Source organism: Physeter macrocephalus, chromosome 3 (assembly GCF_002837175.3).
Source record: "Physeter macrocephalus isolate SW-GA chromosome 3, ASM283717v5, whole genome shotgun sequence".
Lineage (NCBI taxonomy): Eukaryota > Metazoa > Chordata > Mammalia > Artiodactyla > Physeteridae > Physeter > Physeter macrocephalus.
The window spans coordinates 3,468,205-3,485,659 of NC_041216.1; the positions used below are offsets into that span (position 1 = coordinate 3,468,205).

At 38.4% G+C, this 17,455-nt stretch overlaps 1 protein-coding gene and 1 long non-coding RNA gene across 10 annotated transcripts in view; one reads left to right on the forward strand and one right to left on the reverse strand.

The window, feature by feature from the left end:
- ZNF684 (zinc finger protein 684) overlaps positions 1-17,455 on the reverse strand; it is a 39,475-nt gene that overhangs the window by 11,445 nt on the left and 10,575 nt on the right. Inside the window, exons 1-2 of one of the 9 annotated variants that reach the window (XM_024125365.3) lie at positions 13,293-13,376; positions 8,248-9,180 (exon numbers count right to left, since the gene is read on the reverse strand). The exons of 6 other annotated variants lie outside the window; for them this stretch is intronic. In XM_024125365.3, the coding sequence (XP_023981133.2) occupies positions 8,276-9,180; positions 13,293-13,329 (942 nt within the window). In that variant the 5' untranslated portion in view covers positions 13,330-13,376 and the 3' untranslated portion in view covers positions 8,248-8,275. Of the gene's footprint in view, positions 1-8,247; positions 9,181-13,292; positions 13,382-17,455 lie in introns of those variants that run through there. 2 more of the 9 variants (XM_055082756.1, XM_028485745.2) reach the window with 2 other exon arrangements.
- Positions 18-12,084, forward strand: LOC129391859 (uncharacterized). The gene is made up of 4 exons (XR_008616642.1): positions 18-167; positions 4,017-4,133; positions 6,157-6,255; positions 11,282-12,084. It is a non-coding gene; the product is annotated as an uncharacterized lncRNA (long non-coding RNA).

Here is a 17,455-nt window from a genome sequence, read left to right on the forward strand (position 1 = left end):
AGACCCTCCCCGCAGTGTTCTCTGGGGAAATCCACCAGAGACTACATTTCCCATAAGGCTCCTGGAGTTTATGTCCGTAAGGCCTCAGGGATTTCCTCTTCATTTAGCGGAGATCTGTAGTTTGATGTTGTTTGGGCTTCATGAAGAATCATATTGAAAGGAAACGTGTACGTAATTTTTACTGATTAATATAAACGTGACATATAGAAAACATATGCCATATAGACGTGGTAAATAGAAAACAGTAATTTATTTAAAGGAAGAGTTTCTTCTTTCATTTTATTTTTAAAACGAATTAAACTTAGTAACACTGTAATAACATATCATCTGTAAATAGTTTTAAAAGCTAAACTATGTAAATTAATGTATTAGATCCCTGTTTAAAAGGTTTTTAGTTTCAGACAGCTTAGTTATGAGTATGTTTCAAAGCTTTATTACAATCTAGGTGTAAGGGAACAGGAAGAGGGCAATTTCAAGTTTCACTCAGGGAAAAGAGTTTATATAGGAAAAGAGAAGGGTTACATAATCGTTGGCGAGCTATAAAAATGAGAGTGTATCTAACAGGCATCAGGTTGGGTGGATAACTAGTTTCTATAACAAGTCTTAATTCAATTAAAGTCATTTAGAAATTGCTTGTCAGGAATGATCATTTTTTCCCAGAAGGAAGTCATGAATTATAGTATGCAAAAAAAAAAAACCCTTTTCCCGGACGAGGTTTGGGACAATTTCTCTTCTATAGGTTTCTTCAGACCTTTCTCCTCCACCCCTCAGCCCCAGCTCTCTCTTTTTTTAAAAAAAGTATTTATTATTTATTAATTTTTTTATGGCTGCATAGGGTCTTAGTTGCAGCACATGGGATCTTTCGTTGTGACATTCGGGCTTCTCTCTAGTTGTGGCCCACAGGCTCAGTAGTTGTGGTGCATGGGCTTAGTTGCCCCGTGGCATGTGGAATCTTAGTTCCCTGACCAGGGATCGAACCCATGTCCCCTGCATTGGAAGGCAGATTCTTAACCACTGGACCACCAGAGAAGTCCCTTTTTTTCCCCTTTTTTTTTTAATGTGTGTATACTCTCAGGCCTTATCGTAAGCATATATCTAATATTCATTCAACAAAAACATGTTGCCTGAGTTCCTGTTATATACCAGACATTGATTTGGGTATGGAGTAGTGAGCAAAACAGACAAAAATGCCTGCCTCGTGGAGCTAATGTTCTATTTTATTAGATATTGATAAATGCTGTGGAGAAAAACAGTGCAATGAAAGGGGATAGGCAGTAGTGGAGGGCTGCAGTTTTAAACAGAGTAGTCCAGGAAGGCCTCTCTTAGGAGATATTTGAGCAAAGACCTGAAGGAAATGAAGTTGCCAACTTATGCCAGATGAAAAAGGGTTTTAGGTAGAGGAAACAGCAAGAGCAAAGACCTGAAGCAGAAAGTGCCAAACACATTTAAAGAACAGCAAGGAGGGCCATGTACCTGGATAAGGGAGAATAATAAAGAGGTAAGGAGGGGGGAGGGCCCAGACTGTGGAGGGACTTGTAATCAATGTAAGGACTTTAGCTTTTCCTCTGAGTGAAAATAGAGGCTTCTGGAGAATTTTGAGCAGAGGAGTGGCATGGTCTGACTCAACTTTTACTATGATCACTCTGGCTGCTGCGTGGAGAATAAACTGGAGGAAAGCCAGGGTACAACCAGTTAGGAGGTCATTAGAATAATCAAGAAGTGAGATGATGGTGGCTCAGACCAAGTAGTAGCAGAAGAGCTAGTGAGAAGTAGTTGCATTCAAGGTCTAGTTTGAAGGCAGACTCGATATTGATTTACTGTAGATCATATGTAAGGTATGAGAGAAAAGGGAGACTCAAGGATGATTCCCAAGTTCCAGGTGTGAGCAAGTGAAAGGATGGAATTGCCATCAGATGAGATGGAGAAGGCTGCAAGAGGAGCACATCTAGGGAGAAGGAGAGAGAGCATGACCTGTTTTGAACGTGTTGAGTTTGAGATGCCGATAAGAGACAACCAGGTGGTGAAGTTGGACAAATATGCTTGAGTTCAGGAGAGATGTCTACAAGAAATACATTTGGGAGATATCATTATATAGATAGACTTTAAAACCACCAGACAAATGGGGTTACCAATGAAGAGCATATATAGAGAGAAGAGAAGAGGTCTGAGGATAGAGCCCTGGGATATTCCCAAGTTGAGAGTTTGTAGAGATGAGAAGGACTCAGCAGGGAGACTGAGAAGGAAAAATCAGTGAAGCAGGAGGAGAACCAGGAGAAGGTGGCTGCTGTAAGCAACGTGGAAATAAATGCTTCACAGAGAACCGAGGGCTACATTGCGTCCTAAGCGGTTAATAATTAAGGCCGACGACTTGGTCATTGGATACAGCAAGTAGAATTTTATCGGTGACTTTTACCAGAACAGTTTCAGCGGAGTGGTGTAGGGGAAAGCCTATTTGGACTAAGTTTAAGAGAACATGACCTGAAAAGTCTAGATTGGGGGAATTTCAGTGAGACAAAGAGATGGCTTCTGTGGAAAAAAAAAAAATTCAAGAAGGAAAAAAAAAAGACGGAAGGGGAACGGGTAGATTAACAGAGTGCTAAAACTAGCACTTTGGTGAAAGTTTGATGAGGAACAGCATATTATTTCCCCTGAAAATTAATTACCATTTTTCCCTTTGTAATTAAGTAATTAAGGGAAAATGGTAATTTTACAATGTAGAAATGTGGTGGATGCCACCCTAACCAAGTAATTAAAGTTAAAGTGACCAGTAATGGGACTTCCCTGGTGGTGCAGTGGTTAAGAATCTGCCTGCCAATGCAGGGGACACGGGTTTGAGTGCTGGTCCGGGAAGATCCCACATGCCACGAAGCAACTAAGCCCGTGAGCCACAACTACTGAGCCTGCATCCCACAACTACTGAAGCCTGTGCACCTAGAGCCTGTGCTCTGCAACAAGAGAAGCCACCACGATGAGAGGCCTGCGCACCGCAACGAAGAGTAGCCCCTGCTCGCCACAACTAGAGAAAGCCCACGTGCAGCAACGAAGACCCACCTCAGCCAAATAAGTAAATAAATAAATAAAAATTTAAAATAAAATTAAAAAAAACTAAGATGACCAGTAATAAGACAAGCTTGACATTGTGCCTCCTGACATGAAATACTAAGAACATCACTTACGTGATATACTTGCCCAAATGCATAACTTGAATCTAATCATGAGGAATCATCAGACCAACCAAAACTGAGGGGCACTCTACAAAATAACTGGCCTGTACTCTCCAAAAATATCAGTGTCATGAAAGATGTTGAAAGGCTGAGGAATTGTTCCAGATTAAAGGAGTCTGAAGAAATATGACAACGAAATACAATGGGTAATCCTGGTTTGGATCCTGGACCAGAAAAAAAAAATTGTTAAGAAAAACATTATTGGTTTAAATGCAATGTGGTATCTTGGATTGGATCCTAGATAAGAAAAAGGACATTTATTGAAAAACTAGTGAAATGTGAATAAAATCTGGAATTTAGTTAATTGTGATAAACCGGTGGTGGCTTCTTAGTTGTGCTCTGGTAATAAAAGATGTTAACTTTAGGGGCAATAGGTGAAGGATATATGGGAACTCTTGGTACTAGCTTTGAAACTTTTCTGTAAACCTAAAATTATTCCAAAATTAAAAATTTCTTTAAAAAAGAACAGTATTGAGACAATTGGGGAATTTTATGGATGATAGATTATAGTATTATACCAGTGGTAATTTAAAAAAAATTTTGACCATTGAACTGTGGTCATATAACAGAATGTCCATGTTCAAAGGGGTGAAATGTTATTGGACATCTTCTCAGCTTCACTTCTTCCTTTTTTTTTCTGCCTAGATGAGAATAGTATTATACCAGTGGTAATTTAAAAAAAATTTTGACCATTGAACTGTGGTCATATAACAGAATGTCCATGTTCAAAGGGGTGAAATGTTATTGGACATCTTCTCAGCTTCACTTCTTCCTTTTTTTTTCTGCCCACAGCATGCAGCTTGCAGGATCTCAGTTCCCCAACCAGGGATTGAACCCAGGCCACTGCAGTGAAAGCCCAGAATCCTAGCCACTAGGCCACCAGGGAACTTCCTCTTCTTCCTTCTTTTGGTAACAGACCCTATTTTTCTTTTGGGGGACTACTCTGCTCCTATTACATGAGATCTTGGTTGTAATGTAAATCAAGGTTTTCTGTGGTATCAATCTGTCTTTTCAGTTGTATGCACTAGCTCACTGGAAATAATATGCTTTTAGTTTTGCAAAGGAAATTACTAAAAGACTAAAGTGCTTCTAAAAAAATAAGAGACCATTGTTTCTTCCTCATCATAGGTAAGTTTAACACATTTGCAATTAATATTATTATTGATATGCTTTTATTTATTTCTACCTTTTTTTTTGCCTTTCTATTTATTATATCGTTTTCTGCAACTTTCACCTTTCCTGCTCTGTTGGATTTATGAAGTTTTCATTATTGGCCTCTTCAGATTTTTAAGTTACACATTATATTTCTATGCTTTTCTAGTTACCCTTACTTTTTTCACACCTTTATAAAGCCTAAACTCTCTTTTTCCAGAACTCAAGGACTCCTAAACTTAGATCTGCCTTTTCCACTTTTTCTGTTTTCTTCTTTTTTTTTTTTTTTTTTTTTTTTGCGTTACGCGGGCCTCTCACTGTTGTGGCCTCTCCCATTGCGGAGCACAGGCTCCGGACGCGCAGGCTCAGCGGCCATGGCTCACGGGCCTAGCGGCTCCGCGGCATGTGGGATCTTCCCAGACCAGGGCACAAACCCGTGTCCTCTGCATCGGCAGGCGGACTCTCAACTACTGCGCCACCAGGGAAGCCCTGTTTTCTTCTTTTCATTATACTTTTTGTATTTGATTCTTAAAAATTAGCATATATGATATAATCAAAAAAATGAAGTTTCATTGGGAAGAAAACGCCTTATCTGCCATCTGTGTATAAATAAAGGAGAAAGAAGGTACTTTTCAGTGATCTTTTTATAAAGTAAAAAAAGAAAGAAAATCTCAAGGTATGACAAACTCTTAGAGGTGGGAAAAATCGAGGGAGTTCTCATTTAGATTGTGTATGGCTGTTTCAGCCACAGAATACAAATAGACTAGGGAGTTCTGGGAATCTGAGATGTTTGGATGGAATTAAGCATAGTTTTGGTTTTCTTCTTGCCAAAATCTCGTATGGCCTAAGTCAATGAGCTCAGTGACAAAAACTCTCAAGGTGGCAGTTTATATTTGTCCAGTAAGGAAGTATATATATATATATATATATATATATATTTTTTTTTTTTTTTTAATTTTTGGCTGCATTGGGTCTTTGTTCCTGAGCGTGGGCTTTCTCTAGTTGCAGCAAGCGGAGGTTATCCTTCGTTGCAAACGGGCTTCTCATTGCGGTGGCTTCTCTTGTTGCAGAGCACAGGCTCTAGGCGCATGGGCTTCAGTAGTTGTGGCACATGGGCTCAGTAGTTGTGGCTTGCGGGCTCTAGAGCGCAGGTTCAGCAGTTATGGTGCACGGGCTTAGTTGCTACTCAGCATGTGAGATCTTCCTGGACCAGGGCTTGAACCCATATCCCCTGCATTAGCAGGCGGATTCTTAACCACTGCGCCACCAGGGAAGTCCTTACCTTGGCTTGCTGATGACCGTCTTCCTCAGGTATCTTCACATGGTCCACTGCCTAGATGTGTCTGTGCCCTAATCTCTTCTTATAAGGATACCAGTCATACAGTACTGGATTAGGGCTCACATGGTCTCAATTTACCTTAATTACCTCTTTAAATGCCCAATCTTGAAATACAGTCACATTTTGGGATACTCAGGATTAGGACTTTAACATACAAATTTGGGGGACACAATTCAGCTCACAACACATCTTAATTATTAAAAGAATCTAGTAGCCCTGTGCCTGGTACACAGTGAATCCTCAATATACAGGTTTTATTAATATCCCCTGCATTAGCAGGCGGATTCTTAACCACTGCGCCACCAGGGAAGCCCAAGGAAGTATATTTTAACTTGCTCTACTGTATTCCTTCTTCCACTTAAGGGAGTGAATTAATTTATGGAACGTAGATAACATGCTTCCTGACACATTACAATTAAAATTCCCTTGTTTTATTCGCAGACCATCGCACACCTCTTGCCACCTCGACCTACACAGCTGCTCTTCCAAGGGGACCTCACATCATGCCGACGACAGTAGAGCTCCCTACTGCCTCCTAATGTGTGTCCTCTTCCTGTAGGCTTACATAGTTTGGAGTTTTTCAGATGAGAAGCATGGGCATGGGAAGGGGAGATAGGATGGGAATGGAAAGCACCGAGTAGGGTAAAACAAGGATCATGTAGGAAATGAGAGAAAACTGTTGAGTTGAAAAAAAAGGCAAGTCCCGTGACTATATATACCTAAAGAATTCCTTTCAATTCCAAAAGAAAGAAGGTAACAGAAATTTTTGAAACTGCAAGAGTGTAACCAGTATGCCGCCTCCTAAAACTGGTAAAGTGTTAAAGAAAAAAGGTATTCAGTGACATTTGTTAAAGATGACAAATGACAAGACAGACTTTACTTAGGACCAGTATGATAGGTATAGGGACCACTGCCATGGGATTTTAGTTGGGGAGAGATTGCGCTCAACTCTGAATACACCATACACAAGTAGGAATTTATAGCTAAGGAGTAGGGTAGGGGTCAGTGGGTGGAAAATTACTAAGAGAAAACGAGTAAGGAAGGTTCTGGCTGAATCCACCTAACAGGATTCCTGCTGAAGACAGGCCAGGGTGATCAGACATCACCTGAAGGATGATGGAGGATGAGGAACCTGATCAGATATTGAGGGTGCAGGGTTCTGGTTAAAATGACTTAGCAGGGTTCTTGCTAAAACTAGATTTTACAAGTAAGTGTGCAAATGGGCCTCGGAAAGGTTCAGGAGCCTGACTAAAGTTTGGTCAAGCAAAAAAGTCAGTAAATAATTTAGATCCTTAAGTGCTAGTATGCTTGTTCAAAAAAAAAGCACTATCATTCATTTATAATCATTACTCAGCATTACTCTTCAAAAAATGGCCAATGAGAGAAAAACAAAGTAATATAGTTGTAACTGAGCTTAAACTTGAAAAGGCTTGATTTCTGAATTTAGGTTCAAGCTGTATTGTCACAACTTAAGAAAAGGCATAAAAGTTTTTTGACATTATCAAAGAATATTGTGAACGGCAGTAAAAACTGTAGCTTAAATAATGGTTGGTTCATCCTTTTAAGGGAATATGTGGAACTTACAAAATGTCACGTTCCAAAGTGAAGTTGCTAAGCAAAAAAAAAAAATGTGCTCTTTTCAACTCGATTAATGCTGCCTGTGCTGTCACATGGTAAATTCCAGGCACCCCTAGGAGCTAAACCTGTATCAATTTCTTACAAGAAAACAAAAATAGACCCCAAAGCTCACTCCCTGAAAGTTGCAAAGTATCATGACACTCTAGTTTATTAAAATGAAATGTAGATGATACCCTAGTTAACTACTACTTGAGCTATGCTTACACCTTAGGTAAATACATCAATGAAAAAGAACAGGAATATTTGATGAAGGGCAAATGTTTTATTTACACACTTATTTAAATACTTCTTTTCCTCAACTGAGTACTTACTGTAATACAGAATACAACTGCTTTCCCCCTCTCAATTGGTATCTTGTTAAATTATACATATGTGTAATTCTTTACATCTTTATAACAAGTTTGAGAATGAGATTCAGTAACACTGCCATACCCCTTAAACGTACCAGCAAATGGGTGAAAATATTACTGAAATTCATACTACATATTAAACCACATGTTTTCACTTGCATGTTACTGTTAGGATTGGAAGAAAAAAATGGTGAAATTTACTGCAGAAACTCTTAATAGATATAATTTAATATAATATATAATATAAACGTATTTTATACTCACACTTGCATAATTGTATAATTCGTTATAAAAATTAAAAATCAGAGATGGTAAATGTAGTTTTCACTGATTCCTTGATTTTTAATTTATGCTTACTTTCCAAGCTCTATGTGCATTTATAAATTAACTTTTTCTGTGATCTTTTCTCTAAAAACATTATTATCACTTGCAGAACATGATTGGCATTGATTTTTTTAATGGGAATTTATTCTTCCAGTTCATTCAGATTGGAGGATTTCTCCTCACCATAAATTCTCTACTTAATAAGGTTTATCAAATATTTAAAGTTTTCTCAGATTCATAAGTGAATATTACATATGAATTTTCTGATGTACAATAAGATTTGACTTTTGGGAAAATGCTTTCCCACATTTGCTACATTCATAGGGCTTTTCTCCTGTATGAATTATCTGATGTCTGAGGAGATGAGACTTCTTGATGAAGGCTTTGCCACATTCAACACATCCATAAGGTTTCTCTCCTGTGTGAATTCTTTGATGCGTAACAAGCACAGAAGTGTTGCCAAAGGCTTTGCCGCATACAATGCATCGATAGGGTTTCTCTCCTGTATGAAATCTAGAGTGTTTATAAAGGGATGAACTATACCTGAAGGTTTTCCCACATTCCTTACATTCAAATGAGTTCTCAAGTGTATGTGATTTCACGTGTTGAGTAAAGGAGGAGTTCCAGGTGAATGATTTCCCGCATTGACTGCATTCATAAGGCTTCTCTCCAGTGTGGAGTCTCTGATGGACCACGAGTTGTGCTTTATGCGTAAATGCTTTCCCACAATCACTGCACACAAAAGGTCTCTCTCCATTATGTATTTTCTGATGAGTTGTAAGGTGAGCCTTCCTGCTATAGGCTTTCCCACAGTCGTTGCATTCAAAGGGTTTTTTTCTTGTATGATTTTTTTCATGTCTAATAAAATGAAACTTCTTTTTGAAGGCTTTCCCACATTCACTGCATTCATAACAGTTTTCTCCAGTATAACATCTATTACAATTAAGTAAGTCTGAAGTAGGTTGCAAACTCTTCCTATATGACTTACATTTATATGATTTTTTTCTTGTAGGATTAAGACTTGTGCTCATATTATAACCATGAAGTCTCTTCACAGTCAGAATTTTATTGAACATGAAAAAAACTGAATTCAAAAAATTGTCTTTGCTTTCCTGGTGCTTATCTGATTCATCAATAAGTGGGCAGTCAGCTTCTAAAAAGGAGTACAGTGAAACATTCCTAGTTAATCTTTGCCATCAACAGTTATAGAAACATATATGATTTCAAATCTAGTCTCTCATTCTGAAACAAATCTGTATTTGCCTTCTCCTGAGCTTTAAGAATAAAAATGCTAAAGAGGAAATGGGAGCACAGAATGACAATGAGAAGAGATGGCTTAACTTGTGACCTGAGGAAAGATAGTAAAATAGCACAAGGTACAGTAAGGAGGGTACAAAAGAAATCAAAAAGTTGCTCAATTGCTCAACAAGGGCATATGGTTAGCTCACAGAATGAAGTGAGCCCACTGTGGAGATGTGATCAACAGACCGGGTAGCCAGGGGAACAAGAGACAAGGGAGTTAAGGGAAAATATCAGAGTGAAAACTAGATTTGGAGAAGGGAGATCAGAATCAGGGTCCTTACTACCTAATTCCTAGATTACCCAGGTAGAATAGCTCCTTATTTCCCTCATTCATATCTCCTTTTCCTCTTGATCATCTGGCACAATGTCACTTCCCTTCAGGAACATTCTTCTATCTCCAACTCTCTAACCTCATCCAAACCACGGCTGAGACATATCTGTAGACAGGGCTCCAACTCTACTACAGCTGGGATTCATTCTTACACGTACTTGTAAGCCCAGGAACACAAAGGTCTAGCAGGTCATTCGAGAGTGTGCTATTCTTAACCCAAGCACAGATTCTACCTGCTTGTTACCATTTTTATTCAGACTGAGTTTTGATATATGACAAGTACTGCTTTTACATCCTCTTTCAATCTGCCTAACAAACTAGTCCCCAGAAAGCCTCTTTGCTCCTGAAGTCACATTTTTAGATTCCTAGTCTCAAAACGCTATAAATCCCAAATACACTGTTCCATTAAAAACAAAAAAAATTAGGGAGGGGGTTATAATTCCCCACTCCTGAATTTCCTTCCATGTGGAGTTACTACAATACCCCTAGCCTTTTGCTTCATGCCTTATCCTCTGTAGAGCTGGCTGAGTAGTGGGCTATAGCCATTAATACACATTTCTTTATTGAGTGGTTCTAAATGTGGGGACTGGGTTCCTGTCTTCTTTCCTCTCTACTTCAACCAATGAGAAGCAGCATCCTGTGTTACCTTGGCCAACAATAACCAACTGAAAAATCCAGGGTAATCAGCCTGGTGAACAAAAATATGCAATACAATGAATTCACTCATGGTATCTAAGCATGCACTGCTCTAGCCCTCAACAAATACCTAATTCTGTTCCAAGGATTCTAGATTCTAAATAGCTACAATCATTTGCTCATGTTCCTTCCCCACCTTAACTTGCCCTCCTTCATCCTCTCTCATCCTATCTAGTATTTAGATATCCTTTAGGGAGGAGCCATTGTTCCATGATCTTAAAAAAAAGGCTCCTCCAGTCTTTGCCTACTTTAAACTTTAGTCTCCATTTTCTCTGAACTTCTAAGACAGTCATCACTGCTGCCTAAACCATTTATTTTGACAACTAACTAGATTAAAACTGCAATGTTACTGTGCATTGAACAAATGTTCCACATTCATCAAATTTTAAAATATATGGCTATGTTTTGCCTTTTCAACTACAATTTACACACCTGGAAAAACAATTTTTTTTTCTTTGAATCCTTCTCGGGAAACATTAAAAAGCCTTGTTGAATGAAAGGATAAGAAACATCCCCACAATCCCTGACTTTACAAAAATGAATTAATTAAATATTCATTGAATGTCATGATGTGCTCATTAATGGTGTAACTGGACTTTCTCTTCAGGGAGTAATCTTGAGAAAACATGCCTTAAAGCCACAGGTTTTTAAAAAAAAAAAAAGTCTTAAAAGCCACAGGATTAAAAAAAAAAATCTAAGATAGTATACGTCAAGTTTTCGTGACAGAGCCATAGTAGAGTTGGGATGGGAATTCAAAGAAGGCAGAGATCAATGTAGGCTAAAGTTACCATGGAAGAGGAGAAAATTGAATTCAGACTTCATAGCATGCTGGTTTTGAAACCGAGTGGGGCCTTGAGGGGCTCCCAGGCACTGAAACCGTGAGGCCTGGGCACTGAGGCCTCCTTTTGTCCACCATTTCTTCCAGGCAAGACTCCAGCCTCCATAACTTTCCCTGAGTTCCAAAAGGTGGATTTGAACAGTTGCTAATCAAGGGAGGAGCAGCTAAGAAACCACCTGAGGCAGGATTAAAGGGACCAGAGAAGCTCATCAAGATTCAGAGAAGACCACCTGAGACTGAGGGAGTGCAAGCCCTGTGCACACCCTGATCTTGTCAGGACCCCACCTTTGAACCCCTGTTATAAAGCCCTTAATCAAATCCTCTGGGGGAGAGACACATTTGCCTGGCAAAGCAATAAAGCTATCCTCTTCTCCTTCACCCAAAAGTCTGTGATTTGATTCAGCATCGCTGTACAGAGAGGCCGAGCTTTCGGCAACAGTTTTAGTTAGATGGAGTACATCAGAATCAAAAGGACTGATGTGGAAAAGAAAACTGTGTACAGAGGATGGTACAGAGGATGCTAAAGAGTCTAATTGCATGGAATAGGGAAAAGACAATTCTGGATAAACATGGGATCACATACAGAGGGATAAGCCATTTAAATACCGTAATACAGGTTATACAGGAATAACATGTTTGTCAGAAGAGTGACAAGCAAAATGAAATAATTCAGATAAATCTTGCAAGAACATCTAAGATAAACCAGAAAGTAGGCTGGAATTGGCAATATATAAGTATTTACATAAACAGCCGAGATACCATAGCAGGAGTTAAAATTCATTTGGTTTATGCCAGTAGTAATTGGGGTTCCAGGGAATCTAAAACACATTTAATTGGTATCTTAATCATTTGAAACATACTTCTTTTATGGACTCTGTGCAAAGGGAAGATTTTATTTTGAGTCATTCTTGGATAAACTAATAGTTGAAATTATAGGTAGTAAGTCACAATAGTGTTTAAGGAGAAATTCTTAAGAGAAAAAGCCAAATTGCTTACCACAGTGATTTTGTGACTACAGAGCAGCAGGCCAGTCATTACCTTTTATTGTAAGGATAAAGGTAAAGGGTTGAAGAATATTAAAAATTGGTTACTATGAAAAAACAGACAATAAGGCCAGGTAGGGTAAAATTATGGGAATGGAAAGCTGGTGAGGCAAAGATGCTGGAGATGGCACAAAATAAATAACTGTAGTCTTTAGAGTGATGAAGTTTCTGAGGGAGTTACTGTGGACAGAATTTCAGAAGATGGAAGAGAAGTCAAACAGCAAATGGTGAATAAGCTGTGAGAAAGGGTGAGGGCAGATTAGTGAGGAACTAATTTAAATAAAGTTGGAGGACAATTTCCAAAAGATATCAGTATTATCAAGTGAAGCAGAAAGATGCACTAGAAGGTAGATACCCCAAGTTAGCTGTAAGACTAAAGACGAGCAAGGTAGGGTACACAGGGGGAGTATATGCTGCAAGAAAAGGAACGAGTTTTTTTTAAAAAGGAAAACTATTAGGAAGAACATATGTTACAAAAGTTTTGAAATAAAACAACTAACATATGCTGAACACTTACTGTCTGCCACTATATGAAGGGTTTTGCTTGTACTAACTCATATAATCTTTACAAAAACCTGAAGTAAAAAGTAATATTACCCCTATTTTATAAATAAAGTTGTGCTACAAAATAATTAGGATAGACAGAGGTTGGTGGAATAAGACTTCAAATCCACATAATTTGACTACATTATTAGAAATTAATGTATGGAAAGATCAGCCATCATGTTGAGGAGGGAAGAAGAATGAAGATTCTAGGAACTGAGAGGATCAACAAGCACTTCGATGGAACAGGCATAATGAGGAGCCAGAGCAGAGAGGAAGGACATCCTCCCACACAAGAGCTGAGAAACAGAAAGAGCAGCCACGTGGAAGAGTGGAAGTGAAGGTGTCATCTGGGGATCTGAGGATGTTGTGTCAGGTGTACCCAGTCACTTTCAAAGGTGTGTGGTTTTAAGAGGTGCTTCCTGCAGAGTATTTCAGAGGTGCCTGTCCCTCACTCACCAACTGAGATCTCAGTTCCAGAGACTCCCATCTACCTGCTTTCTCTGACTCACCTGGAGAGCGCCAACGTGGGTTCTCTCCCTCCACCATCCATGGCTCTTGTCCTTGCTCCACCTTGAAGATCACTTTTGTTTTGGTGACTGATGAGGATTCTAGGAACTGAGAGGATCAACAAGCACTTCGATGGAACAGGCAGCATGAGGAGCCAGAGCAGAGAGGAAGGACATCCTCCCACACAAGAGCTGAGAAACAGAAAGAGCAGCCATGTGGAAGAGTGGAAGTGAAGGTGTCATCTGGGGATCTGAGGATGTTGTGTCAGGTGTACCCAGTCACTTTCAAAGGTGTGTGGTTTTAAGAGGTGCTTCCTGCAAAGTATTTCAGAGGTGCCTGTCCCTCACTCACCAACTGAGATCTCAGTTCCAGAGACTCCCATTTACCTGCTTTCTCTGACTCACCTGGAGAGCGCCAACGTGGGTTCTCTCCCTCCACCATCCATGGCTCTTGTCCTTGCTCCACCTTGAAGATCACTTTTGTTTTGGTGACTGGACACCCTATTCATGGGAAACAACACAGAACTGGGGACAAAGTGCTAGGAACAACGACTACCTCACAATCGGGTTTGCCTCCTGGAGTCTTAGGGCCTGTGAAGATGACAGACAAGCTTTAGAACAGAAAAGACCCTTCTTCATTTGGGAGGCAGAAGCATTAAACAAATTATCTGATCCCCAAAGGGGATTAAGAATCTTTGACCACTAAAATTCAGGGACAAACTTACTAATGCTTCAGAATGTTCACAGCTTTCGCAGGTCTTAAAGGAAGGGCACTATTAAAACATGAGTTACACTGAAAAGTTACCACCCACTGTCCTTACCCATTGAGATGAGGTTTCTAAAGTTCTCCAACATCACATCCCAATACAAGGTTCTCTGATCACAGTCAAGCAGCTGCCACTCCTCTGGGGTGAATTCCACAGCCACATCCTGGAGTGTCACTGATCCCTGTAACAGTACATGGATCTTCAAACTAAGGTGTGCATCATTTGGGGACTTGTAAGAGAATCATGACAGCCTCTTAGGATCATATCATGTTCATTGTTGAGTTTTCAGAAAGTAATGTATGATAACTACTGTACACCTGATTCAGAAATATACTTTGTGATAGAAACAAAAATTATATTAAAAATATTCAACTAGTGCCAGGATAATTCAATGGGGGAAAGAATGGTCTTTTAAACAAATGGTGTTGGAACAACTGGATCTCCACATGCAAAAAAATGAAGTTGGACTCCCCTCAACACACACACCTCACATCATATATAAAAATGAACTAAAAATGGATCAGAGACCTATGTGTAAGAGTTAAAACTAGAGGTGACCCTTGAACAACTTGGGGGTTAGGGGTGCCAACCTCCCCACAGTTAAAAATCCACATAATAACTTTACAGCCCTCCATATCCATGGTTCCACAACCACGAATTCAACGAAGCACAGGTCATGTAGTACTGTAGTATGTATTGAAAAAAATCTGCATATAAGTGGACCCACACGGTTCAAACCCATGTTGCTCAAGGGTCAACTGTATATAATTCTTAGATGAAAACAAGGGAGTAAATCTTTATGACCTGGGATTAGGCAATGGTTTCTTACACATGACAGAAAAAGTGTAAGTGACAGAAGAAAAAAAATAGATAAATTGGAATTCATCAAAATTAAACATTTTTAAGCTTCAAAGGACACCATGAAGAAAGTGAAAAAGACAATTCACAAAATAGCAGGAAATATTTGTAAGTCATATATCTAAAAAGAAATTTGTATCTAAATTATAAAAAGTATTCTTACAACACAACAATAAAAAGAAAACCCAATTTAAAAATGGGCAAAGGATTTGAACAGACATTTTTCCAAAAACAGATATGGTCCATAAGCACATGAAAAGATGTTCAACATCATTAGTAAATACAAATTAAAACCACAATGAGGTATCACTTTATACCCACTAGGATGGCTAAAATCAAAGGCAGACAATGACAAGTGTTAATAAGGATAGGGAGAAACTGGAACTCTCATACATTGATGGTAGAACTGTAAAATGATGCAGCAACTACGGAAAACAGTTCAGGAGTTCCTCAAAATGTCAAACATAGAGTCACCATATGACCCAGCAATTTTTCCTAGGTATATACGCAAAAGAATTGAAATCATACATCCCCCCACCCAAAGAAAAAACCATACACAATGCCCATAGCAGAATTATTCATAATAGGCAAAAGTGGCAACAATATGGGTATCCATAAACTAATAAATAGATAAACAAAATGAGGTACATCCATATGATCCAATATTATTCAGCAATAAAAAGGACTCTACAACATAGAGGACCCTTGAAAATTTTGTGCTGGGTGAGAGAGGCCAGTCACAAGAGATGTCATATTGTATGGTTCCATTTGTATGAAATGTTCAGAATGGGCAAATACATATAAACATAAAGTAATTCAGGGCTGGGGGAAGGAAGGAATGGGGAGTGACTGCTAATGGATATGGGGTTTCTTTTGAGAGTAATGAAAATGTTCTGAGATTAGTGGTGATGGTTTCACAATTATGATAATATACTAAAAAAACCCACTAAATTGTATATATTTTAAAGGGGTCAATTTGTAATATGTGAATTATGTCTCAATAAAATTATTTTAAAATATTACTTATATGTTCTTCATTCATTCACTCATACAATATTCAATGAGGACATACCAAGTACAGTACTAGAGATACAAAAAAGAATAAAATTATTACTGCCCTCAGAGATCTTACAATCTATTAGACACTGCAAAACAAACATGTAAAGGTAATAAGATGTTAGAGGGGCTATAAGGTTAATAGGCCAGACTCACATAAGCATAATAAAATAGAAAAATACAGATTTTTTAATATGATAAAATATATCCTCTCAACCATAAAGTCAAAATCATGTTTAACTTAAACTGAAATTAAAAAGGCATGTGGCAACATGCCTACTGCAAAGAGATAGTTAAGACCATATAAAGCAGGTGTCAGCAAACTACAATCCACAGGCTGACTGCCTGTGTTTGTAAATAAAATGTAACTGGAACATAGTTATGTCCATTTATTTACTTCAACTACAGGAGCAGAGTTGAGTAGTTGCCACAGAGGTTATATGGCCTTCAAGCCTAAAATATTTACTACCTGTCCCTTTAAAAAGTTAAGAGAGGGACTTCCCTGGTGGTCCAGTGGTTAAGACTCCTCGCTCCCAAAGCAGGGGGCCTGGGTTCAGTCCCTGGTCAGGGAACTAGATTCACATGTCGCAACTAAAAAAGCCTGCATGCCACAACTAAAGATCCCACACACGGCAACGAAGATCCCACATGCCACAACTAAGACCCAGTGCAGCCAAATAAATAAATAAATAAATAAATATTTTTTTAAAAAAAAGTTAAGAGACTAGGCAGGGTTTACCCCAGGAATGCACAGATAGTTCAATATTGGGAAATGTATTAGAAATTCTTTAAACTGTTATATTAAAGAAAAAATATATTATTTTATTGACAGGTATAAAAAAATGATATGAGGAGAAAAGTTCCCAATTTATGAAAACAATCTTAACAAGCTAAAAACCCTTAACTTGATTTAAAAAACAAAACAAAACAAAAAAACAACTATCTACCAGATTACAAGAGGAAACAGTAAGACACTGGAAGCATTCCCACTAAAACTGGAACAAAGAAGATTTGGGCTAGAAATTACATTCAAAATTATAGTTAGTAGAAGTCCTGTCCATTGACATAAGACAAGAAAAAAAAATGGAGCCTACATATTAGGCAATAAGGGACAAAACTCCATTTGAAGAGTATATGATGGTCTATCTAGAAAATCTAAGAATCAATTAAAAAACTCTTAGACTTAGTAAGAGTTCTGTAAGTTGACATAAAGTCAAATAGATAAATCCATACTTTCCTCTACACCAGAATAGCCAATTAGAAAATATAATGAAAAAAGATCCATTCTATTCTCAATAGCAACTTAAACCATATGTAAGAATAAACATCATAAGAAATGTAAAAGAATTACCATAATAAACCTATAAAACTGTAATGAAGGACCAAAAACCACGGAATAAAATGAAGAACTCACAAATAACAAATGCTGGAGAGGGTGTGGAGAAAAGGGAACCCTCCTACACTGTTGGTGGGAATGTAAGTTGG